Raw genomic sequence first — 26,362 nt, 5'->3', positions numbered from 1 at the left:
TGCGGACAAAATGCGAATCACACAGTGGTTTGTCTTGGTATCTGAAGTGAGCAAACATTTTGTATTCTGAATTATTTTAAGCAAATGCGATGCCTGAAAGGAGTTCTCAGTGGAGACACTCGGCCACCTTCTAATTCCAAAGAACTTAGCTTGGCTTAAGGAAAGAAACGACTCACTATTAGGGATAAATGCTCGATTCCCAAAAATGCCCTTCCAGAGGATGGAAGTTTGTCATATTTTTTTGTATAAAGTGTGAGGACCAAGAATGCACAGTAATAATGGTGTACTTTTTTCTTTTTCAGAATAAAACTAGATTTTTATATTTAAAAGGGTAGACAAGGGAAACTTGCTTAAAGAAGTAAAACAAAAAAGTTATTTTTTGATATATCAATTTCTCCTTTATGAAGCAAATGGTGGTCTATAATTTCTAATTTTGTTTGTTTTTGTAATGCTTCACTACTGTAAGGAGTTACTGTTGTCAGTGACATTTGTACAATATCTTCTATTAACAGTCCAACTATGTTCTACATATGACAGTCTGCAAAATGTTTTTAGTTTGTCTACTTATTGATTACATGAAAGCATGTTCAAAATTTTTACAAAGACAGAAGCCTAATTTAATTTTAAGATCATTCTAATTTGAACAATTATAACGGTGTTGTAATTCTGTGGCCAATTAGTTGTTGTTGTTTTTTTAGCCTTTTTTGAGATACAAGCCATTTTATTCCTGGACCCATGAAAAGTTTGCAAGCTAATAGGAGGCATTGTGTAAACAGCCAAAAAAACTAACAACAACTTTGGGGTAAAAATTCTAACCCCAACCTTTTCATTCATGATATTAAAAAAAGACTTTTTTGTAAAGTGATTATTTTAAAATGTTTTACATGTTTCCGATGTTCCTTCAGAGTTGAAGAAAATTTACTTCCTAGTCAAAACCTCCCGCAGGACGACAGGGGATGGCAGCGGGCAGGGTATGATTCCATGACCATCGAGAAGTCCGAACGACAGTTTATCGCGCATACAGCACGACCAGGCAGCCAGTTCATGTCCTCGAACTTTTATCCCAATGAAGATCTTACATATAATACTATAGCGTTAAATAGATGGATATAAAACTTACTTGAACAGAGGCCTCAGATTCCAATGTTTAGACACTTCCGCCTTGTCAGTTGTTAGAAGATGCTGAAAATGAGTTCTGTCTGTTAAAAAGGTCATCTGGGTCAGCTCTTTCTGTCGGGTACTGATGTTGACAACATGAAGTCCAGTTGGCACGTGAATGACATAGACCTGGCCGAGGTTGGTTCCGCAGAAAAGAAAGTGGTCGTCTTCCGACGTCACGAGGACGGTGATCGACTCTGTGTCAGTGTTGTTTCGCTGCAGACGTGAGCTCTTCCCAGATCTACCATGTCGTCTGCTGGTATCTGCTCTGTGGTGCGATTTCACCTTGGCCTTGACCTTTGTCTCCATTACCATCTTTCCTGAGTACAGTACGTGGCAGGTGACGTCGCCAGAGGCGTACGCCAAAAAAAGGTGCTCGTGACTCCGAGAAAGCACAGCCTTTTCGATGGGCAGCTCATGGTGTGAATAGCTGTTGACGACCTTGAGGTTAAGACACTTCATCACAGTGGCCTGCCTTTCTGTGAGGTAGATAACGTAGTTACCGTCCTTGGTGGCCATGAGAGGCTCACAATGTTTATTGGGCTCTTCTTTCTTCAGTGAGACAGTCTTGCTCTCTGACAGGCCTTTTACAGCAACCATTTCCAGGACACCGGCATCGTTCACAAAGACGAGTTTTTCATTGGAACTGCCTGTCACACATAGTGCCTTCCAGGAAATGTTAGGGCCTAAAACAGTTTTAATTTTCCCCCTTTGGAGATCGACAGACCTGACCCCTTCATTTATGGCGACATACGCCGCTCTTGTGTTGGCTGCATGAAACCAGTGTACAGGGCAATCACCCAAAGAAAAGCTCGCCACGTGCTTACAGTTTTGAAGATTAAACATTTCTAGAGTGCACTTGTTGAGATCGCCTGAGGTCAGCACGACTACATCAATGTCCGTCAGCACCTTATAGTCTAGTATTTGAGAACTCAACGCACCCAGTACAGCCTCTTCCCCAGTTAGAGTGTTTAAGACTGCAAGAGTGTTAAGCCTCTGCACCAGGAGATGTTCTGATCCAGGGATGATCTGTATATTTGTGACTCCAAAAAGACATTTGTCTTTAAGCAAGAGTCTGTTGCCTTTACCGGGTGTATAGGAAACTGGAACTAAGGTCTGGAGGTGGACTTGCTGAAGCCAAAGCCTGGCATCGCGAATCACGGCGTCAATAAACTCCGTGTCTCCGTCTTGTTCAGTAGTTTCCAAACTGGAGAAGAAGGCAGCAAGAGACACAGGGTTATAAATGACGGTGTGACGTACAGACAGCAGAAGCTGCTGAAGAGACAAGATCCCAGGGTCGAGGCTGACTGTGTCCAGAGCATATTTCATGTCATCCAAGAGCTCAGGGAAAAAGCCGGAATACACTTCATTGACAAGCCAGTTGAAATTAAAGAAAACTTTCTCTTTGAGATTTTTCCAAGTTTCGCTAGGGTCAGAGTAGCTATGAGTCAGGTGATATGGAACACAGCGCATCGTACGCCAGTGATACTTAGATAAATGTTTGTGCTTCTTTTCCACAATATCTCTTGAGCTCAGGAGTAGGCCTCTTCGGATAAACAAGAAAAAATTGGCCAATTTTTGGTGAATGGAGTGAAAGAACTCGCCATTCATGTACCTTGCTGTTACGGCTTTGGCGAGCTCCTTCGTTGACAATATGTTTACCGTTTCGCCTTCCACCTTGACTCTTAAGACAAATCTGTCCAGCCTAGCCATAAGTCTAGAGAGCTGCAGCTGATAGGGAAATCCTTCGACAACGCTAATAATCTCGTCTTCTTCGTTCTTTATCTCGCTGAGAAGTTCGGCGTCTTTGCTAAGCAGATGAAGGAGCTCTTGGTCTGCAAGCCCATGTCGCGCACTGGCCAGAAGGGAGATCGAGTAACGTGTGAAAGCTACGCCGAGCTGTGACTCCAAAGTCTGAAGAAAAACGTCAAAGTCTAAATCTGGCTCTCCGAGAAAGTTCTTGAGGTTAGGAAGGGTGTGCGATGGCCACCATCTTACTATGTGAAATATCGTCTGCGCACAGATTGGAGTGGTGTCTGCAGGGAGAGCGTTTGTGCCAGCGGCATGTTGGTCGCTGGTGACGACCCTGTTGACTTTTGCGAGGCTGCTAATGAGAAATCTGTCAAAGTCTGCAAAGCTCAGATACGGTCTTGAGAAGCTCGTTGATGTGTGGTGTGACCTAATTACGTCAAACAGGGGGCTCGGCATGTTTAAGACCAGCATCAGTGTTGTGCCATCCGAAATGGCGTCAAGAATGGATGCCAGAATGTGAGGCGTCAGCTGACCACACGTTTCGAGCTGGTCTAGAATCAGTAGGAGTGACCCATCTGTTGGTTGCTTGGCGCTCACGTCTTTTAGTGTCTGACAAAAAATGCTCACCATTTCCTGAAGAGTTATGTCTATAGACAACACCAGATTTAGAGAGTAGAGAAAATTGAGCTGTAAGATCAGACTTTCCAGAACTCTAAACAGTGAAGATGACCTCAGAGTAGCTCCCAGCCTTCTGACCACAACTTTACGTTCTGGCCGTCCTTGCCCTCGAGCGGACAATTTCGCCACCTGGGCGGCTAGTGTCGTTTTTCCATTCCCCCTTTGTCCCCATAATAGCAATGTTTTGGGAGATGAGTCTGGTCTGTCAATTACTCGACAAATATCTTCTAAAACAGACTTATGATTTTCACTGAAAGATGACTGGCTGTCATTCAATTGTCTCTCTGTGTGATTATTAAGATCAGTCTCGACCAAATTTCCCATTTCGTGTACTTCCTTCTCGGAGGCAGCCATGACGATGCTCTGTTTGTGGTTTGGCATGTCAACACTGGTGTCTATGGCCATTGTGTCAAGCTGACTTTCAATGTCGACATCTTGAGCGTCAAGGAAAAGTCGCACGTGCTGTAAGACTTCCGAACTTTCTGTCAATTGCTGCATCAGATCATATCCATGAAGTCTGGCCTGAGACTTGAGCAGAGATGTCACACTGGCTATGAAAGTGTCAGAAATGTATCTGTAAAACAAGGGGGGGGGAATACTTTAAACAAATATTTAGTGCAGTTTTATCAATAAACTTAGATCAGTCATGTAAGTAAATATGTAGTAGATCTAGTATCTAGACCAGGCATGTCAAACACGCCGTTCGGGCGCGACCACCTTGCATGCGGCCCGCTTGGCCACCTAAAAAATTATCAAAATAATGTTAAACTATTACGCTGGAAAATAAAAGATGACAAGCTGCTTGAATTGAAAAATAGTATTGTTAAACTGAACAGCGAGATTGAGTCTGCAGTGAAAGCCAGCTACATTTTTAAAAACTTAATTGCAAGCCAAAGCAAATTATTTAGTGAAAGGGATTTTATGAAGGAGTGTATCGTTAAAGCTGCCGAAGTAATTTGTCCAGAAAAGGTGAAAGTATTCAAAGTAATAGCGTTAATTAGGAACACTGTGGCAGATAGAATAAATGACATGTCAATCAGCTCGCGTGAATAATTAAAGAACAAAATAGATTTTGAATTATTTTCATTTGCTCTAGATTAGTCAACTGATGTGTAGCACAGTTGGTTATATTCATAAGGGCCTGTGACAGGAATTTTGAGATACATGAGGAGCTACTTGTTCAATGCATAACGCCACAACAAGCTAGGATGTTTATGAGAAATAACGGGTGATATTGCAGTATAATTTACCTTTGGTAAAGCTAGCTATTCTAACAACGGATGGCGCACTAACCATTATGAAATGGTTTTGATGCAAAGCTAGTTGCAAAAATAAGAGAGACTAATGCTAATTTTAATTTTTTTCATTTTCAGTGCATCATTCACCAAGAATTATAACGCACAAAGCAATTACAATTCCAACATGTCATAAGACTGGTTTCAGTCAATAATGATTTTATTCGTGCCCGTGGCTTAAATCATCGCCAATTTTCAATGTTTCTGAATGACATTTGTGATGTTGCTAGTTCAGGCTGTCTTGAAGTCAACCAATTACTCTGCAATCGTTTGGGTGTAATTGTTCGGGTGTATTACGTGCAGTTGAACTACAACACAAACAAGAACTGGCACATCTATTGTAACAAGTGAAGAGATGTAGTCAAACGATGATGAACAAATTTACATAGATTTATTCTGATAAAAGGCCACAGTAGAAGTCTCTGTCACTAAACACGTCGTTACCCTGGAGTGTTCTATCGCTAACTGATTTTCCGGTCTCTAACCCAACATATCCCAAACGTCACTAGTCCCGTTCAATATGCGTCTACTATGGTGCGTCGCTAAATAACTAAAATAACTAACCTATATAAATAAGGTGTCTAACACATTGGACACGAAATTTGCTGGCTCTCCTGTCATAAAGAATTGAAGAGATTTGTTGTACTGCGTGAAGCAATTGTATTGTTTCTGAACATGAAAAGTGAACTTGTTGAACATTTCCATACTGACGAATGGGTTCAGGATTTGGCATTTGCAATTGATCTCATTGGTCACCTGCAAGACTTGAATTTTAAACTTTAAAGTAAAGACTAAATTGTCACAACTGCGTGTGATCATGTGAAATGCTTTCAAGCAAAATTACGACTGGATAAACCAAATATTGAATAGAAAATCTTGTTCACTTTTCAACGTGTCAGGAACTAAAAAGATTCAATACGGCTACAACATTTAGTAAATATGTCTTACACCTGGAATCGTTAGTAGATGCTTCCACTGGCCGTTTTCATGACATCGTTTCATACAAGCAAGAATTTTCGTTGTTTTTATCTCCATTTTCATTTGCTTCTGAAAATGCTGCTGGTAAAGTGCAACTAGAGCTGATAGAATAGCAGTTAGATTCTTGGTAGAAAGCGAAGTATATAGAAGCGGCGGTGCCAAAATTTAGTTATTTACCTAAACGGTACGTTGAATTGCGGAAATTTGCAGCCAGAATTCTAGCTATTTTTGCAAACACTGATCTCTGTGAGCAGTTCTTTTCTATAATGAAAGCTACAAAATCACTTCACCGTTCGAGATTATCTGATCAAAATTTGTCGTCAGTGATGATAGTGTCTGTGGCAAACAAACTTCCACCCGATATTTATAAACTTGTATCCCAGAAAGATGTCAAGCATCAGGACAAAGCAAAAAATGCGCTTTGCTATCTAAGGGACAGGTATGCCATTAATTATTGAATTCTATTGTATTGTTTCTAATTTACATAAAACTAGTAAGCTGTTTTGCAACTGATTTTTGGCTGCCTATTAAGCAGTGTGCACAGGAATAAAATCTTCAACTTTCAAAAAGGACTAACAATAGCACTAGATGTGTGTAAATTATAAATAAATTATAACAACCTAAACAAGAGCCCAACTATTCGTTGTTTGTTTGTTTGTTTTAAACATTAATGTATTCATAAAAATAACTAGTTTTTCCAACACATTACGTTACACTGTAGTGCCTCAGAAATTTCATTTTTTTATTTACAAAACGCATATCAACTCACTCCGTCTGTATTTCTGTCTGTATGTCTGTCTGTCTGGTTCAAACTTTGTCAATAAATTTTCTTCTACTTCAAGTTCAAACTCAAAACAATTATTCAATGTCCCTAACAAAACACGAATCAATTTTTTAAAAGTAAATGAGTAGGAATTAATTAACTTTGTTACGTATAGAAAAGGTAAATAAATCTTACAGTATTGAGATGTATATTGTAAATGTGTAGTTCTTCTCCTTAAAAATACCAATTTTTTATGTATTTTTTTTTAAATATTGAGCTTGTTTGTTTGTTTGTTTGTTTGTTAGATGGTACTTCTGGAAATCCCTTGCTCAATTACAATTCTTCTCCCTCCGTCAACGCCCCATTTAGTCTCCTAGGTGGCGCCCTGTTATGGCTAAATAATACCACTCCTAACCTGAGGTAGGTCATATTCTTCTTGGCAGACTTCAGGTGTACCAAGTTATCCCTGCTGGCATACTGTCTGTAGTGAGTCACTATATTGTGTCGCAGACGATGGATGGGCTCAATCCCTGGACCTTCGTCCATCACGTCCGGGTCCATCAGTAGACATAAAGTATCGGTCCGCGGGCTGTGGTTGGTCAGCAGACCTTCTTCAACTTCTTTGACAACAGCTAGGGATAGTTAGAGAGTTCTAGTATTAGTTAACTGATAACAAGTTTGGTAGACTGTGTGCATGCATGGCGTGGTCGATGGGAAATAAGCCTTATATCTATATTGTGGTTTCATTTATCAAGTTACACACAGTCACTAAACACAAGATTCTGAACTACTGTAGATAAGAGCTTAAAAACAAGCAATATATTTCAGTACATTAATTAGAATTTATACAAGTTTTTTTATTATCAACATTGGGATAGTATTTAAATGTCCATGATTTTCTTTATTATATTTCTTTGTATGGATCAAAACACCTGAAGTAGCCAATACGTATAGATGATTATAGATGGTTATCCTACAAAAGGAATTTATTACAAAGCTTAGATCAACTCTGTCTGGTCAAAAGTTTGTACACGTTATTTCTCCCACAACCCTTCTTGGATCAAGTTCAAACTTCTAGCATTTTTTTTACCTAACAAAACAGGAATCAATAAAAAAAAAATTAGCCAATCAATTATTGGTAATTAATTATTTTGTTTGATATTGGAAAAGGGAAATAAATTCTACATTATTGAGAAATCTAGTTGTAAGTGTGTTTTTTTCCTTAATTATGCTTTTTTTTTTTTTTTTTTTTTTTAAAGTATTTTAGTATTTTGTTTGTTTTCGTCTAGAAACACAAAAGTGAAAATCTGTAACGATGAATGAAACCCCCTGGTGTGTGCTGCCTCTATATATAGTTCAAAGTATTAAAACAATGTCTCTAGTGTGGCATTAACAACGATAAGACGAACATTTGAAAGAAAATATATATATATATAGGTGAGAGTCTCCAACGTCTTAGTCTGTTTGAAAAGTGTCTTAAAGTTTGTCCTCAACTATTGTGACTTATGTTTTGTTCGCAGTGTGGCTCGCAGATATCAGTGCTTCTGAGTGTGAGCTACAAATAACCTCAGAGGTGCGTTTAGGAAAATGTAGAGATCATTAACTCTTTCTCTCCTAACTGACGATACCAACGTTGATTCCATCAGAACGTGTTAAATAATAACGGGGAGAAAGAGTTAACTCTTGAATAAAAAACAACAAAAAAGTTTCATGTGTGTTTAAAGGAAAACCAAACTGAGAAGTCGTAAAACAGGCGAAGCGAGACACGTGACTTGAAGGGGACACATTCTGAGGATTTATCACGTGCAAAGTGTCAGCTTTCATTATACATGGATTAGTTCGAACACAGGAAAAAACTCTATCACATGTGCATGATAGGTAAGCTATGAAAAGTATCAAGTAATAGAAAAAAGTATACTTTTAAAAAGCAAAGCTTATTCTAAGGGAAAGAACCGCTACTTACTGTAATTTATTTGAAAAATTATTTGGTTTATCTTCCTTTCCTCTATATAAAACATAATCAATTAATTAGCACTAAAAGATTAACTAATTGCTTAATTTTTGGATTGATTCTCGTATTATTATCGACTATGGGTAATTATGAAGTATTTCAACTTGATCTGAGAATAGGAGAACAAACGTGTCAGAACGTAATAAATAAGGGGACTAAATCCCTAAATATATCCACATCTCCGATTAAGTAGCATTTATTTCCTTTATTTCGAAATCAAACAAAATAATTAATCACCACCAATCAATTAAGTAAATCTTTAATTGATTCATGCCTTGTCAGGTTTAATGAATAATTGTGCAAAGTTTTAACTTGAACCCAGAATGGGAAATGGGAGAAAAAACGTCTTCAAACTTTTATCAGTCAGACGGACAGAGTGATTTGATACAAGCTTTGTAAAAAAAAACACTGTGTTAACTAATGGATGCGAGTTATGAATAAAGCTAGATCTCAATTCATCACTACAAACTTAGACCTCAATTCATCACTACAAGCTTAGATCTCAATTCATCACTACAAGCTTAGATCTCAGTTCATCACTACAAGCTTAGATCTCAGTTCATCACTACAAGCTTAGATCTCAATTCATCACTACAAGCTTAGATCTCAGTTCATCACTACAAGCTTAGATCTCAATTCATCACTACAAGCTTAGACCTCAATTCATCACTACAAGCTTAGATCTCAATTCAACACTACAAGCTTAGACCTCAATTCAACACTACAAGCTTAGACCTCAGTTCATCACTACAAGCTTAGATCTCAATTCATCACTACAAGCTTAGATCTCAGTTCATCACTACAAGCTTAGATCTCAATTCATCACTACAAGCTTAGACCTCAATTCATCACTACAAGCTTAGATCTCAATTCATCACTACAAGCTTAGATCTCAATTCATCACTACAAGCTTAGATCTCAGTTCATCACTACAAGCTTAGACCTCAGTTCATCACTACAAGCTTAGACCTCAATTCATCACTACAAGCTTAGATCTCAATTCATCACTACAAGCTTAGATCTCAGTTCATCACTACAAGCTTAGATCTCAGTTCATCACTACAAGCTTAGACCTCAGTTCATCACTACAAGCTTAGATCTCAATTCATCACTACAAGCTTAGATCTCAGTTCATCACTACAAGCTTAGATCTCAATTCATCACTACAAGCTTAGACCTCAATTCATCACTACAAGCTTAGATCTCAATTCAACACTACAAGCTTAGATCTCAATTCATCACTACAAGCTTAGACCTCAATTCATCACTACAAGCTTAGATCTCAATTCATCACTACAAGCTTAGATCTCAGTTCATCACTACAAGCTTAGACCTCAGTTCATCACTACAAGCTTAGACCTCAATTCATCACTACAAGCTTAGATCTCAATTCATCACTACAAGCTTAGATCTCAGTTCATCACTACAAGCTTAGATCTCAGTTCATCACTACAAGCTTAGATCTCAATTCATCACTACAAGCTTAGACCTCAATTCATAACTACAAGCTTAGACCTCAATTCATCATTACAAGCTTAGACCTCAATTCATCACTACAAGCTTAGATCTCAATTCATCACTACAAGCTTAGATCTCAGTTCATCACTACAAGCTTAGATCTCAATTCATCACTACAAGCTTAGACCTCAATTCATCACTACAAGCTTAGACCTCAATTCATAACTACAAGCTTACACCTCAATTCATCATTACAAGCTTAGACCTCAATTAATCACTACAAGCTTAGATCTCAATTCATCACTACAAGCTTAGATCTCAGTTCATCACTACAAGCTTAGATCTCAATTCATCACTACAAGCTTAGACCTCAATTCATCACTACAAGCTTAGATCTCAATTCAACACTACAAGCTTAGACCTCAATTCAACACTACAAGCTTAGACCTCAATTCATCACTACAAGCTTAGATCTCAGTTCATCACTACAAGCTTAGACCTCAGTTCATCACTACAAGCTTAGACCTCAATTCATCACTACAAGCTTAGATCTCAATTCATCACTACAAGCTTAGACCTCAATTCATCACTACAAGCTTAGATCTCAATTCATCACTACAAGCTTAGACCTCAATTCATCACTACAAGCTTAGATCTCAATTCATCACTACAAGCTTAGACCTCAATTCATCACTACAAGCTTAGATCTCAATTCATCACTACAAGCTTAGATCTCAGTTCATCACTACAAGCTTAGATCTCAGTTCATCACTACAAGCTTAGACCTCAATTCATCACTACAAGCTTAGATCTCAATTCATCACTACAAGCTTAGATCTCAGTTCATTACTACAAGCTTAGATCTCAGTTCATCACTACAAGCTTAGATCTCAATTCATCACTACAAGCTTAGACCTCAATTCATAACTACAAGCTTAGACCTCAATTCATCATTACAAGCTTAGACCTCAATTAATCACTACAAGCTTAGATCTCAATTCATCACTACAAGCTTAGATCTCAGTTCATCACTACAAGCTTAGATCTCAATTCATCACTAAAAGCTTAGACCTCAATTCATCACTACAAGCTTAGATCTCAATTCAACACTACAAGCTTAGACCTCAATTCAACACTACAAGCTTAGACCTCAGTTCATCACTACAAGCTTAGATCTCAATTCATCACTACAAGCTTAGATCTCAGTTCATCACTACAAGCTTAGATCTCAATTTATCACTACAAGCTTAGACCTCAATTCATCACTACAAGCTTAGATCTCAATTCAACACTACAAGCTTAGATCTCAATTCATCACTACAATCTTAGACCTCAATTCATCACTACAAGCTTAGATCTCAATTCATCACTACAAGCTTAGATCTCAGTTCATCACTACAAGCTTAGACCTCAGTTCATCACTACAAGCTTAGACCTCAATTCATCACTACAAGCTTAGATCTCAATTCATCACTACAAGCTTAGATCTCAGTTCATCACTAGAAGCTTAGATCTCAGTTCATCACTACAAGCTTAGATCTCAATTCATCACTACAAGCTTAGACCTCAATTCATAACTACAAGCTTAGACCTCAATTCATCATTACAAGCTTAGACCTCAATTAATCACTACAAGCTTAGATCTCAATTCATCACTACAAGCTTAGATCTCAGTTCATCACTACAAGCTTAGATCTCAATTTATCACTACAAGCTTAGACCTCAATTCATCACTACAAGCTTAGACCTCAATTCATAACTACAAGCTTACACCTCAATTCATCATTACAAGCTTAGACCTCAATTAATCACTACAAGCTTAGATCTCAATTCATCACTACAAGCTTAGATCTCAGTTCATCACTACAAGCTTAGATCTCAATTCATCACTACAAGCTTAGACCTCAATTCATCACTACAAGCTTAGATCTCAATTCATCACTACAAGCTTAGACCTCAATTCATCACTACAAGCTTAGATCTCAATTCATCACTACAAGCTTAGATCTCAATTCAACACTACAAGCTTAGATCTCAATTCATCACTACAAGCTTAGACCTCAATTCATCACTACAAGCTTAGATCTCAGTTCAATACTACAAGCTTAGACCTCAATTCATCACTACAAGCTTAGATCTCAATTCATCACTACAAGCTTAGATCTCAATTCAACACTACAAGCTTAGACCTCAATTCATCACTACAAGCTTAGATCTCAATTCAACACTACAAGCTTAGACCTCAATTCAACACTACAAGCTTAGACCTCAATTCATCACTACAAGCTTAGATCTCAGTTCACCACTACAAGCTTAGATCTCAATTCATCACTTCAAGCTTAGACCTCAATTCATCACTACAAGCTTAGACCTCAATTCATCACTACAAGCTTAGATCTCAATTCATCACTACAAGCTTAGATCTCAATTCATCACTACAAGCTTAGACCTCAGTTCATAGATACATTTATTTCATTTTCCCTTCATTGATAAAATATTCGTAACTCAAGATGGCATCTGATACAAGCACGTAGCTTACCTGACCATTTGTATGTGTCCATTTGACTCATCTCTTCTTTGGGCTTGTATTGCTTTATAATGGACACAGCGGTAACCAAAGCCTCTTGTAATATACGCTCAACTTCTTCTGGACTCTGGTACTCTTCAACAGACTTGATACGCTGAACAAAGAAAGAAAATACTCAAAAAATCATTGTTAGTTTTTAGCCTACATTTCTTTAATTTATATTGTTCGAATTACGACTTACCTGCTTGATGTAGACGGGTGGAACACGGTTTGAATCTAGTCGGTACACATCATCAAGCGCCTCCACTCCTATGACATTCTCTTTGATCAATACCTCCCTGATCTCTTCGAAGACAGACTTGTACAGAAATCCTGGCAGCTTTTTGTCTTCCAGTTCATGACCGATCAGACTCTGGAATAGTTTTACAATCAGCACATGTAAAAGATACGTTTTTAGTGAACTGATCCAAAGATATTAATAAGAATTGTTCAGAAAACCAGTTTAATGTTTGTGTATATTAAAGATTGGAATAATTCGTTTCAGGCTATACAGTACACTATCGTTGGGTGCTTTGGAACTTTTGAAGTACATCATCCGGTTCATTCATAAACGCATTCTGATCGCGCTGCACGATTTTTACAAGGAAATGTCGTAAAATGAATGGATGCAACTTAAGGCTTAAACTCATAGGTTATGTCGCAATCATGCGCCTCTAATTGTTATAAAATCGCATTCTCATTGCCTAGAGTACTTCAAAAGTTCAAATAGCACCAAACAATTTTATACAGTAATCTGAAACGAATTATTCATTTCTTTTTTGTTTTTTTAAAGTAAAGTCTGTCTAAATCATAGATCTTGCTTACTATGAAAGATGGACCGATAGATTGTGTCCGACATGTCCGCAGTTCTTTCTCAATCAGATCAAACGTCTCAATGTCATTGGTTAATACTCCAGCCCCAGTGCGCATGTCTACCATGTGACAATTGAGTCCCATGTGTTCACACATCTCATGAATCTTGGGATAGGCTACTTCTTCGAGAAACTCTCTTTCTTCTTGCAAATCTTCACATTGGCATAGAATAGAATTGTTTACAGAATTACTATACCAAAGTCAAAGAGTTTACAATAATAATTCATTTTAATGAAAAAATAATAGTTTTACCTATCTCTACATCATGGGCGTAGCCAGGGGGGGGTTCTTGGGGTTCAAACCCCCCCCCCCCCGAAATGAAATCCCCTCCCCGCAGGGGGGGGGGACGGAATTAAGTGACTGATTTTTGCTTTCATTTTGTTTATTTTAGGTGACATTTTAATACTAAATCATCACTTACCACAGCACAGCCGAGGCAGTTTTGAGTTAAAAACCCTCTACCAGCGAGTTTTGAGTTTAAATCCCCCTACCTTGGGGTTTTGAGATTTTAAAAACCCCTATCAGGGGGTTTTGAGATTTTAAAAACCCCTATCAGGGGGTTTAGAGATACAAATCCCTCTGCCAGGGGGCTTTGAGTTTAAAGCCCCCTACAGGGGGTTTTGAATTTTAAACCCCCTACCAGAGGTTTTTGCAGTTAAATCCCCCTCTTCTATAAAAAAAAATGCAAACAACAATCCCAAATTCCAACAGCACAGTTGAGGAAGATTTTGTTTTTAAAACCCCATCCAAAATTTACGATAACCCCATCTTCAATATCAAAAAGCAAATTACACACTCAAAATTCTATGAGCGTAGCCAAAGGGGTTTTGAGTTTAACCCCCCTCCCCCTTCCAGTTGGGGTTTGAAGCTAAAAAGTACCTCTTCAATATTAAAAAAAAGCAAATTACACACTATAAAATCTATGAGAGTAGCCAAAGGGGTTTTGAGTTTAAATCCCCCTCCTCCAGATGGCTTTTTCTTTAAAGTTTAAAACCCCTCCAGATGGTTTTGAGTTTAAAATTCCCCTACAGAGCGTTTAGAGTTGAAAACCTCTCTCTTCAATATTATTTTAAAGCAAACTACAGTCACCAAATTCTATGATCGTAGCTAAATGGGGTTTTAAATTAAAAACAAAACAAACAAAAAACCCAGAGATTTTTTAGTTTAAAACCCCTCAACAGATGATTTGACGAAAAAACTTTCCTTTTCGATATAAAATCAAAAGCGAAATACAGGCATGTAATTCCAAGAGCGTAATCAAGAGAGGTTACAAATTTCTACCAGTGGCTAGGGCGCCATTAATTAAGTGTGAATATTCTTATGCCGAAATTGACAATCATTAAATGTGTCTCAACAAAGATGGCTAAGACAGATTTTAGGAGTCAGTCATAGAGATCGGGTCTAAATCAAAGAAATCATATGCCGAACTAGGAGTCGAATCCTTAGTAAGGTTGTGACAAAGCGTCGCATGAGGTTTTGCGGGACATGTTCTCCGACAAAATGAATTACGCAAAATAAGAGATGCGGATACAGCTTGCCGGAAAATGCGCCGAACGGCGCGAGAGGGTCTAAGTCAGTAAGAATAGCACATTAGGTTTGTGAAATAAAATTTTATAATAGAAAGATAATGCACTGTAGATACCTCAGAATATGCATTTTGTTGGCTTTCAATACCAGAAATAGTGCTCGGCGGCGGGGCTTCGCCCCGCGCTGGGGAAGCACTGCGAACTCCAAGGGCGGGGAGTCTACAATAAACAATAAACGTCTTCCGAAAGGGTCAGAATGTAATAAAGATTAATTATGTACACACACACACACACACATATATATATATATATAATTTTTTTTCGCGGGAGGGGGGGGTGTCGGGGGGGGGGGGAATCCCCCCCAAAACCCTCCCCGAAAAAAAATCCTGGCTACGCCCATGCTCTACATACATACTTGCATTAACTTGCATACATATTTTGCGTCTATTATACAAGATCAAAATGATAATTCTAGTTATATTAAACTTCATGGACCTATTTTAGCCGCCCCCAAAAGACGAATGGCCGCTATTAGCTTTGTGTGGTCTGTCTGTCCGTCCATCCCGTTTAGATTGCAAAAACTAGAAAAGTAAAAAAAAAAAAAGTTTTCCTTTCAGACCTTGCAATCTATAGGGCAGATGATATTAAGGTCATCTGTTTCTTTGGCCACTTGTTAAAGAGCAGGGTGTCGTGTGGCCAGCACAATGACCAACCAACTGGAAGACAATCTAGAAAAGATATTAAAATTTCGAAGTCATATTTTAGATCTTTCATAGTTCTGATGCAACAGCTACTTTTTTTCTTTTCTGAAAGCGAAAAATTGTATTTTTAAAATCAACTATGCAAGCCGTTTTTTTTTTTTTTTAAATACACCATTTTTTAAATTATTCACTAAATAGACAGACAGACCACACAAAACTAATAGGGGCTACTCCCCTTTCGAGGGGCCGCTAAAAAGATATTGTCTGAAAACATTTGTCGAAAAACCAATAAATATTATATTGGCAAGGTCATCATGTTTTAAAATACGAGATGTGACAATACATACGTTAACCGTGTTGTTTTCCTACCTGGCGTTGACGACACATAAATTCTTAGCTCTGACTTGGATATCTCTTCTGGTAACTGCATTCTGGAGGCTCTCAAGTGGTTGGAGGCTTCTTGGCTAAAGAATTTCCATCGATTCCTTTTTTTAAGGCTATACGAAAAAATAAAACAATTTAGTGAAGATTCCAGTAATAATCTTATATGGAGCTGTGGGAAGCGTGGTCGAGAGGCTAAGTACGCTTGAACTTTGCCTGTCTTGGCTACCTATGAAGGGGGCTCGAGGTTCGACACCCGACTCGAACAGGGTTGTATTTACTGAGCGCCTAAAGGCAGCACGGAAAAACTTCTCTCAGATACCCCCTCTCCACTGATCCAAAAATTAGATTGGACCATAGCAGGCTATAAGCTTGAAAGTATATAAAAACTATAATTATTATTATTATTGTTATTATTATCAGATAGTTGATAGTGTATTGAATTATAACAATCTCAAGCTATTTTTATATGTTAATGTAGTGCATTACAATGACCTCATATATTCAACTACTTTGAGAATGTCAAGTTCACCTCTTTGGTACAGCGTAAGATGTCGTTTTCTTTCCACTGCTGCTGGACAACTGACTGCCCATTGACTCTTTCCGGTGTGCGCTGCCCCTGGCTATGTGAATGAAAGTACTTCTGGAAATTTTCCTTTTGGGGTCCAAATCGCTGAGCAAAGATTGTCTGCTTAGTGGAACTGGATGAGCTATTCTGTGATACACTGGCAAATATAGCGTGGCGTACGTTAGATCAGATACAGCATAAGAGCTGCCTAATAAAGTTTAGTTTATACATAGGTATACCAAATATACCAAAAGTATACTTTTTTAAAGGAAAGGGCTTCGTATTTTAAAAATCATATGCAGTCTATACGTAGCTCATCCATAAATGAATCTATTTCGACAAAGCTTATATCAGCTCACTCTGTCTGTCTGTCTGTCTGTCTGTCTGGTACAAATTTTAAACACGTTATTTCTCTCACTATTTCTCGGTTCAAGTTGAAACTTGACACAATTATTTATTTTACTTAACAAATTATTAACCATTTAGTCAACTTATCATTGGCAAATAATTATTTTGTTTGATGTTGAAAAGAGGATAAGGAGATATAGAGGAAAAAGACATATAGTTATAAATGGGGAGTTCTTCCCTTAGATCCGTTTGTTTGTTTTTCCCCTTTCCCCAGTTTTTTTTTCTTTTAAAGGATTTGTTTTATTTTGCTAGTTACACGATGTACGCTGATTAAAAGTTTTCCAGTTAGATTCGAATCTTTAAAAATATACGTATTTTTTAATATATACAATAACAGTTTAAAATCCATGTATAGCTTTTGCATCTGTTTCAAGCAAGTTGAAGACTTTGACGTGAAATTAAATCTAACATGTTGCATCTGGTTTTAAAATATAAATTAGAAACTATTTTCTTTTAATCGTGTTGATCTATTTTTTTAAAAAGTAAAAGTTCCCCTTTCAGACCTTGTGGTCTATGGGGCTGATGATGTAAAGGTCATCTGTTTACATGGCCTACGGTTAATGAAGGTATCATGTGGCCAGCACAACGACCAACCGCCTTTACTTTTCCCAACTAATGTCAGGTACCCATTAGAGCTGGGTGGACTCAGATGCGCCCGAAGATCCTGGTTCGGAAGCCAAGCGCTTTACCGCTCAGCCACCGCGCCTCCTGTTGATCTATTAATAGGCTAAAACTAGGCTAAATGTTGAAAATAAAATGGTTCGTTTTCGAATGCCAAAAGGAAACTTTTGCAACGGTTTTTATCAACATGTTCAGTTTCAGAGATTTTAATTGTACGGACAGACAAAGACAGCAAACACACACAAAAATAATTGGGTTTTACAAAGTAACAGCTAAAATAATAACTGTTTTAAACAAATTTACTAGAGAAGAAAAATAGTTCCTACCTGCCCAGTCAGCTAATAGTTGATTTAGTCGTTCTATAGCTGCAGCTCTGCAAACAAATGCAAAGTATGTTGAAATTAAGGATTTACTTTGTAGATTTTGAGCACAGTAAACATTGACATTTGCAAAACGGAGGAAACAAAATAATTGTAAACAGGAACATTGTGTGGGCGTAAAGTACAACATTGTCAGTGGGTCTGAGGTTCTGCTTGTTTATCTACATGGAGTAATGGACAAGATTGTCAGTGGGTCTGAGGTTCTGCTTGTTTATCTACATGGCGTAATGGACAAGATTGTCAGTGAGTCTGAGGTTCTGCTTGTTTATCTACATGGCATAATGGACAACATTGTCAGTGGGTCTGAGGTTCTGCTTGTTTATCTACATGGCGTAATGGACAACATTGTCAGTGGGTCTGAGGTTCTGCGTGTTTATCTACATGGCATAATGGACAACATTGTCAGTGGGTCTGAGGTTCTGCCTGTTTATCTGTTATGTATGCATGAATATCAGCAAAGATGTTTAATGTTGGCTACGAAATGTTCTATTCGAATATTAGGTCAATGTTGATGCACATATACACTTCTTCGTGATCATTTTCTATGAATTATTTATAAGATAATTTAGGAGCCCGATCTTAACTTTCATTGATTACATTCATGGTACGGGTTGGTTGGACGCTGTCAAGTATTCGCCTCGTATCACGAAACAGCAAGACAGCTGTTGATGTGTAATGTAGCTGCAAACTTTGAATTAACAGCTATGTAATTTGTCTTTCTATATTTACACTCCCCAATTTTAAATTACTTACCTTAATTCGTTCGTGAAACCTGGTATCTGTGAGTGTTCTAAATAATTTACTCTCGTTCGTAAAATATAATATCCATCAGTGTTCTAAATAATTTACTCTCGTTCGTAAAATATAATGTCCTTCAGTGTTCTAAATAATTTACTCTCGTTCGTAAAATATAATGTCCTTCAGTGTTCTAAATAATTTACTCTCGTTCGTAAAATATAATATCCATCAGTGTTCTAAATAATTTACTCTCGTTCGTAAAATATAATGTCCTTCAGTGTTCTAAATAATTTACTCTCGTTCGTAAAATATAATGTCCTTCAGTGTTCTAAATAATTTACTCTCGTTCGTAAAATATAATGTCCATCAGTGTTCTAAATAATTTACTCTCGTTCGTAAAATATAATGTCCATCAGTGTTCTAAATAATTTACTCTCGTTCGTAAAATATATTGTCCATCAGTGTTCTAAATAATTTACTCTCGTTCGTAAAATATAATGTCCTTCAGTGTTCTAAATAATTTACTCTCGTTCGTAAAATATAATATCCATCAGTGTTCTAAATAATTTACTCTCGTTCGTAAAATATAATGTCCTTCAGTGTTCTAAATAATTTACTCTCGTTCGTAAAATATAATGTCCTTCAGTGTTCTAAATAATTTACTCTCGTTCGTAAAATATAATATCCATCAGTGTTCTAAATAATTTACTCTCGTTCGTAAAATATAATGTCCTTCAGTGTTCTAAATAATTTACTCTCGTTCGTAAAATATAATGTCCATCAGTGTTCTAAATAATTTACTCTCGTTCGTAATAGGGGTGCACCGGATAGTACTTTCTGATATCCGGCCGGAGCCGGATATAACCGGATAGTACAATTAGATATTCGGCCGGAGCCGGAGCCGGATACCTACATGACTCTAACAGCTCGTTTTACTGAAGTTTTTGCAAATCTTCTATATAACATACCTATATTCATATTATTTTGTTATTTACTTTCTTACTTTAAACTCTATCACTGATTGATAAATTAAAATGAACAGCATTTTTTTTACAGATATGCTTATCATAAACTAATCTTTGTAACATGAGATGGTGTGTGCGTATGTATTGTAAAATAGAATGTGGGATAACTCATGCAGAATATATAAACATATATGTAACTAATGTAAATCTTTCAAAGGTAAAGTTCACTCTTGGTTTTATAGCGTAAATCTTTCTTAAGTACAATCTAAGTTGTATAGTGGGTAGATGTTTGTGTTCATGTATTTGACACCATCAACTTGTCATTAGGCTCGTGTTTTAAATGCCACAAACCGCTTCTGGTTTGTATCTAATACAAATAATGGCTTAGTAAATATCTTAAGTACAGCAAATTTGCAGCCGTATGCTGGACATTAAATTTTGTACAATGCAAAACATAGCTGCTTCGGTCAAATGACTCATTCAACCAATGGGCAGTTAAACCAAAATATGATTCGGTGGTATTATCAGCTGTCCAAGTGACCGTTGAGAAAGCGATGCTTTTAGCATCAGATAGCATTTCACGAAGCTTTGAGGAAATATTGTCGTAGATATCTGGAATAACACGTTCTGTAAAATATTTGCGACTAGGCACAGTGTATCTTTTCTCCAGTACTTTTAAAAGTCCAATAAATCCAGGCTTCTCAACTACTTGGTAAGGTTCCATGTCAGTTGCAATCATCTTTGCTATGGCCAAGTGAATGCGTTTAGCATTATCACTATTAATATCCCACAATTTAGCTTTGTCTAAGACCTCTTTAATCCCTGGTTGCTGCTTGTGTGTGAGGCTTGACGAATCACTGGAGCTCGTAGACGTACTGGCACAGGCAGTGATATTATTTGATGCTGATTTCAATGCAGTCATTTCGTTGAATAAGTCTGGGTGTTTCGAGCGTAGATGACTAATCATAGTGGTGGTTGAGAAGTCTTTAGGTTTGCCTGGTTTACCACGTGACATTACTATTTTACAAGCATTGCAAACTGCTTTAGAGTAGTCCATTGTTTTGACATTAAAGTAACGCCATATAAGTGATGACTTTTTATCAGCCATTATTATTACTATTTAATTTACTAAATGCCCATGCAAGCCACTTTTATACCCGTGGCTTGTGTAACAAAATACATGTAGGGATGTGTCCTGTAGTTCAGCGCCCTAATTGACATTTCTCTCCAAGTAAACAAACTTAGTGTCATCATCTAGTGACCTCTAGACAGTGTCAATATGTCTTAACAATTTGGTTTGTGGACCAGACCCTTGATTGACAACCTATCTCATAATAAACAAACTCATACCAGATTAACCTTATAGAGATTTGGCTTGTAGTCCCGCCCCTAATAAAAATTCTACTCCAAGTAAACAAACTCAGTTCCCTCATAAGATGTGACCTCTAGAAAGTGTCAACACGTTGACATCTGGCTTAATGTGGTCAGCTGCCTATCCGTGAACTCAATGTTATGGACTAAACAAACAAAAGGAGGTGGGGGTGCTCATCTCTACCTCTGGAGATATACTCGCACATCTAGACAGATTATCAGCGTGACGTAGTTAAGGAATATTACGTGTTTACAAGACCACTCAAAGGTCAAGACAAGCTTTTAAAATGTGCCAGACATCGCTGCTACGTATGTAATACGAATTTATAATGTAAAGTCTACTCCACCCCCCCCCCCCAATAACAAATCTAGTTCCCTCGTGTGATCTCTAGAGAGTGCTTACGTCCATCGTATCTGACTTGGGGTCACCTGTCAATCAATGAACTCAATGTGATGGGCTAAACAAATAAAAGGGGAAGGGAGTTGTTCATCTAGAAATATACCTGGTTATATTAGAGGTGTGGCTCTTGTAGTCCAGCCCCCCTAATAAAGATTAACTACTAAGTAAACAAACTCAGTTCCCTCGAAAGGTGTGACCACTAGTGTGTCAATACGCTGACATTAAACCTACGTCCATCGTATCTGACTTGGGGTCACCTGTCAATCAATGATCAATGAACTCAATGTGATGGTCTAAACAAATAAAAGGGGAAGGGAGTGTTCATCTAGAAATATACCTGGTTACATTAGAGGTGTGGCTCTTGTAGTCCAGCCCCCCCCCCTAATAAAGATTAACTACTAAGTAAACAAACTCAGTTCCCTCGAAAGGTGTGACCACTAGAGAGTGTCAATACGCTGACATTAAACCTACGTCCATCGTATTTTACTTGTGGTTACCCACCCATAAAAAACTCAATGTGATGGACTAAACAAATAAAAGGGGGTGGGAGTTGTTCATCTCTACCTCTGGAGATATACCCGCACAGCTAGACAGACGTCTGGTCAGCATGACGTAGTCAAGGAATGTAGCATTTTAACATGTTAACTAACTTACTCAAAGGTCAAGACAAATTGAAAAAAGTGCCAGCCATTGCTGCTCTGTATGTAAAGCGCATTTATGATGTAAAGTTTCATCTCTATTTATATTAAGTTATTAACACGCCTTGTCTTTATAATAAACAAAGTTTGGTGCATATTCATAATGGCTCTATTTTTAAGCACATTATTTTGTTTTCATATAAGCATTAATACATTCTATAACAGACAGTAATGGAACGAGGTCCACTTTATGCATATTAAATAGGTGTATTTTTTACTATCCGGTTTACTATCCGGTAGTGATATCCGACCGGAGCCGAATAGCACCGGATAGTAAAAAATGCCGGATATTCGGCAGAAGCCGGAGCCGGAGGGACTATCCGGTGCACCCCTAGTTCGTAAAATATAATGTCCATCATTGTTCTAAATAATTTACTCTCGTTCGTAAAATATAATGTCCTTCAGTGTTCTAAATAATTTACTCTCGTTCATAAACTATAATGTCCATCAGTGTTCTAAATAATTTACTCTCGTTCGTAAAATATAATGTCCATCATTGTTCTAAATAGGTTACCTTCGTTCATGAAACATGGTGTCCGTGAGTGGTACTGGACAAAGTTTCACCTGGACAGGATGTTTCACTAAGTTGGGTAGGATGACGTCACGTGGACCTCGTCTTGTGGTCTTGATATGTCGAGGACAGAAAATTAAATACACTTGAAAACTATATCGCTAAAGTTAGCATCTCTCTCTCTCTGTGTCTCTCTGTCTCTCTCTCTCTCTCTCTTGTCTACCCCACGCCCTCTTTCTCTCTCTAACATATGAAAACTTACATATAAACAACCACCTTTCGCCCTGTGTGTTTGTGCCAGTTGGAGACTGTAAGTTTGTGTCCACGTTATTTCTCCTACTTCTTATTCTCAGATCAAGTTGAAACTGTGCAAATTATTCATCGTCTATGACGACTTTATGAGTCAACATCCATTGAGATTGTGTAGTTCACTTGGTGACAGGTAGAAGGAGCCGCCCCTTGTCTTGTAATACGTCATGACTTTATGAGTCAACATCCATTGAGTTTGTATAGTTCACTTGGTGACAGGTAGAAGGAGCCGCCCCTTGTCTTGTAATACGTCATGACTTTATGAGTCAACATCCATTGAGATTGTGTAGTTCGCTTGGTGACAGGTAGAAGGAGCCGCCCCTTGTCTTGTAATACGTCATGACTTTATGAGTCAACATCCATTGAGATTGTGTAGTTCACTTGGTGACAGGTAGAAGGAGCCGCCCCTTGTCTTGTAATACGTCATGACTTTTCCAAAAAGTGGAATTGAGACTTTTGAGTAGGCAGTGGATCGCTCTAATTGTTTACTGCTTTTTGTTTTAAGTAATCAGTATTTAATTTAGAGGAATTGATCGAATGTTAAATATTAAACATAACATAGAAACACAACATGATGATTTACCGAAAGCATTCGTCTCATCACGGAATGTACCGAAAGCGTTCGTCTCATCACGGAATGTACCGAAAGCGTTCGTCTCATCACGGAATGTACCGAAAGCGTTCGTCTCATCACGGAATGTACCGAAAGCGTTCGTCTCATCACGGAATGTACCGAAAGCGTTCGTCTCATCACGGAATGTACCGAAAGCGTTCGTCTCATCACGGAATGTACCGAAAGCGTTCGTCTCATCACGGAATGTACCGAAAGATCTATATTTGTGAGTTTGGGTTTTGGCACATCGGCACAATTTAGGCCATGTCGTCTATATTTGTTAAGAACGCCTTCTACACTCGACCGTAGGCATAAAAATTGGTTAATTTTTAATTGATACATGTCTTGTAAGGAAAAAAAAATATATATATAAGGTTTCACATTTAAAATGCCATATAGTGAAGAGAGGATGAAATGAGATCAAAACAGTTCTTGGTAGACCCTACTAGATGTTTGGATATTTTTAATATGTACCCCAATAATATCTACATTTAATATTACTATTTTTTTTAAGAATTTTAAGTTATGTTTTAATTGAGTTATATTTGCATAAATTCTCAAATTTGTGCTATTTTAATGAAGATTTTAAAATAGGTATGGAGAAAAATATTTGTGATTATTGGATTATTTCATTGCTTATTCTAATTAATGTATACCGTACTATTCTATAATACTCACATGAGATAACTGACGTAGTGCTATTGATTCATCTGACCACACTTTCGCTGCGGAAACAAAAGTTACTCTTATGTTTGAAGTGAATAAGTACAACTAGTCTGGGGTCGTAGGTTCAAAAATAATACTGTTTAGAATTCTTCTAACTATCTTGCAAGCTCTTAGTAGACTTAACCTGGATATATTCTTTTGGAAAACAATTACTAGTTAATTGGTTACACATGGAAAACTCAGGTTTGACCGTTATAATTTTCAAAATAAAAACATCTCAAAATGTTATTTGATCTGAAGATCTAAATCTTGAACTGACGTCAGTGATAATTCCCACATAGTTAATAGTGGAAGAATAAAAATTGACGTTCAGGGACATTTTGAGCACCATTTTATGTAGAAGTCATTAGCTGGGTTGCTAGATTTGATTTGCGACACTATATCTATGAATATAACACGGATATAATTTTTCAATACACAACATCAATACTGTATCTAGTGGGAAGATAAATTTTGTGAGGAGGCCAAACTTAACAGTGCACCGGCCTGCAACAAGCCCTAGTTGACCTTTGCCCCCGAATAGCCACCAAAACCAACCGATGTAATAGGCATGATAGATGTGGACACTGCCCTTTTCCGCTAGATTCCTTTGCAAAATTTTGGGGTCTAAATCTGCTCCTCAACACACAATTTGAGAATCCTTTGAAAAGCTCATTGTGTTCAGGAGTGGCTGCAGGTTTTTGTAACGAAAACAATATATATATATATATATATATATATATATATATATATATATATATATATATATATATATATATATATATATATATATATATATATATACTAGGAGTCGGTTCATACATAGGCGTAACCATGATCATTGTGACTTTTGGGCTGGGTAAAAAAATATTTCTTTTTGATCTATCATTCATCAGTTATTATGAGCAATCGCTCTTTGTTGTGTATAACAGTGTCATAAATGTGAATTTTTTTTAAAGATTTTGTGTTTATGTTACTTGTTCAACTTCAGTGATACGCTCTAAAACTAACAAAATAAAACATTACTATATTTTATGAAGTGCATTCTTTTTTATGTATAGATACACAGCTAATTATAACCGAACTGAAAAGCTACTATATACTTATTTGTTTGTATGTATGCGAATTGTTTACGTAAGTACGATGTATATAATATGTGTGCGTGTAGTATTTATCTTGGTACGTATCCACTTCTGACACCATGTAGAGTATTTGTGGTTATACAAATAACAAACTATTGTTTATGAGGGAAGACATATTTGGAACTCCATTTATTACGTTAACATAAACAGTGTTGCACTGATGCGCTAGGGTGAAAATGTACACATAATACAGAATTTCTAATTGATTACTTTTGTTTTTGTCGACTTCTTTCAAAGGGGGCTGAACTCTAGAGTAATGAAGACTGGCATGAGGCCTCACTCTCTCCAAACGATTGGATAAAAGTATTGGATTCAACTGCACCTGAAAATGAACAATAATCAGAACCTGTTTTTTAAAAAGTTAAACTTCTTTAAGAGTAACATCGAAGTCCCCTTCTGGTATCACACATCTGAGATACAATGATAGTAGCCGACAGTAAGAGACTCATGTTAGTACAGATGCAGATCTATGTGGCTCTAAGCCTCACCCAATACTCAGTAGTCGGCTTTTCAAATGGTGAATTCTCTTCGTGTAAGTAACTAATGAGAGGGTGACGATTTTGGAACTTCCCTCATATTCGTTAGCATAAATAGCAAATGAAACTCGTCTAAATGTATGTCGGTGGTGCTAATGTAGCTTTATAAAATGCTGAGAATCGTGATTAAAAAAAAGAGGACTTTGCGACTACCAATTCATCCAAATTGGTACTTCATCGGTGTATACTATACTTTTATAATCTAGATGTAAGCTTCTTATTACAGGGCCACCAATATTATATTTAGCCATTTAGAC

General features: G+C 37.3%; 1 protein-coding gene across 1 annotated transcript in view; it reads right to left on the bottom strand.

Moving 5' to 3' along the window:
• Positions 1-26,362, bottom strand: part of LOC106056254 (uncharacterized) — a 46,280-nt gene that overhangs the window by 16,187 nt on the left and 3,731 nt on the right. The window contains exons 3-13 of the mRNA XM_056019520.1: positions 25,780-25,891; positions 24,401-24,447; positions 22,804-22,913; positions 18,064-18,110; positions 16,673-16,865; positions 16,129-16,256; positions 13,485-13,684; positions 12,862-13,032; positions 12,633-12,774; positions 7,040-7,256; positions 1,121-4,162 (exon numbers count right to left, since the gene is read on the bottom strand). Coding sequence (XP_055875495.1) covers positions 1,121-4,162; positions 7,040-7,256; positions 12,633-12,774; positions 12,862-13,032; positions 13,485-13,684; positions 16,129-16,256; positions 16,673-16,865; positions 18,064-18,110; positions 22,804-22,913; positions 24,401-24,447; positions 25,780-25,891 — 4,409 coding nt within the window. The remainder of the gene's footprint in view (positions 1-1,120; positions 4,163-7,039; positions 7,257-12,632; positions 12,775-12,861; positions 13,033-13,484; positions 13,685-16,128; positions 16,257-16,672; positions 16,866-18,063; positions 18,111-22,803; positions 22,914-24,400; positions 24,448-25,779; positions 25,892-26,362) is intronic.

This window comes from Biomphalaria glabrata, chromosome 2, assembly GCF_947242115.1.
Source record: "Biomphalaria glabrata chromosome 2, xgBioGlab47.1, whole genome shotgun sequence".
In the NCBI taxonomy this organism is placed as follows: Eukaryota; Metazoa; Mollusca; class Gastropoda; family Planorbidae; genus Biomphalaria; species Biomphalaria glabrata.
The sequence above is the reverse complement of the archived record's forward strand: the minus strand, read 5'-3'. Positions and strand labels throughout refer to the sequence as shown.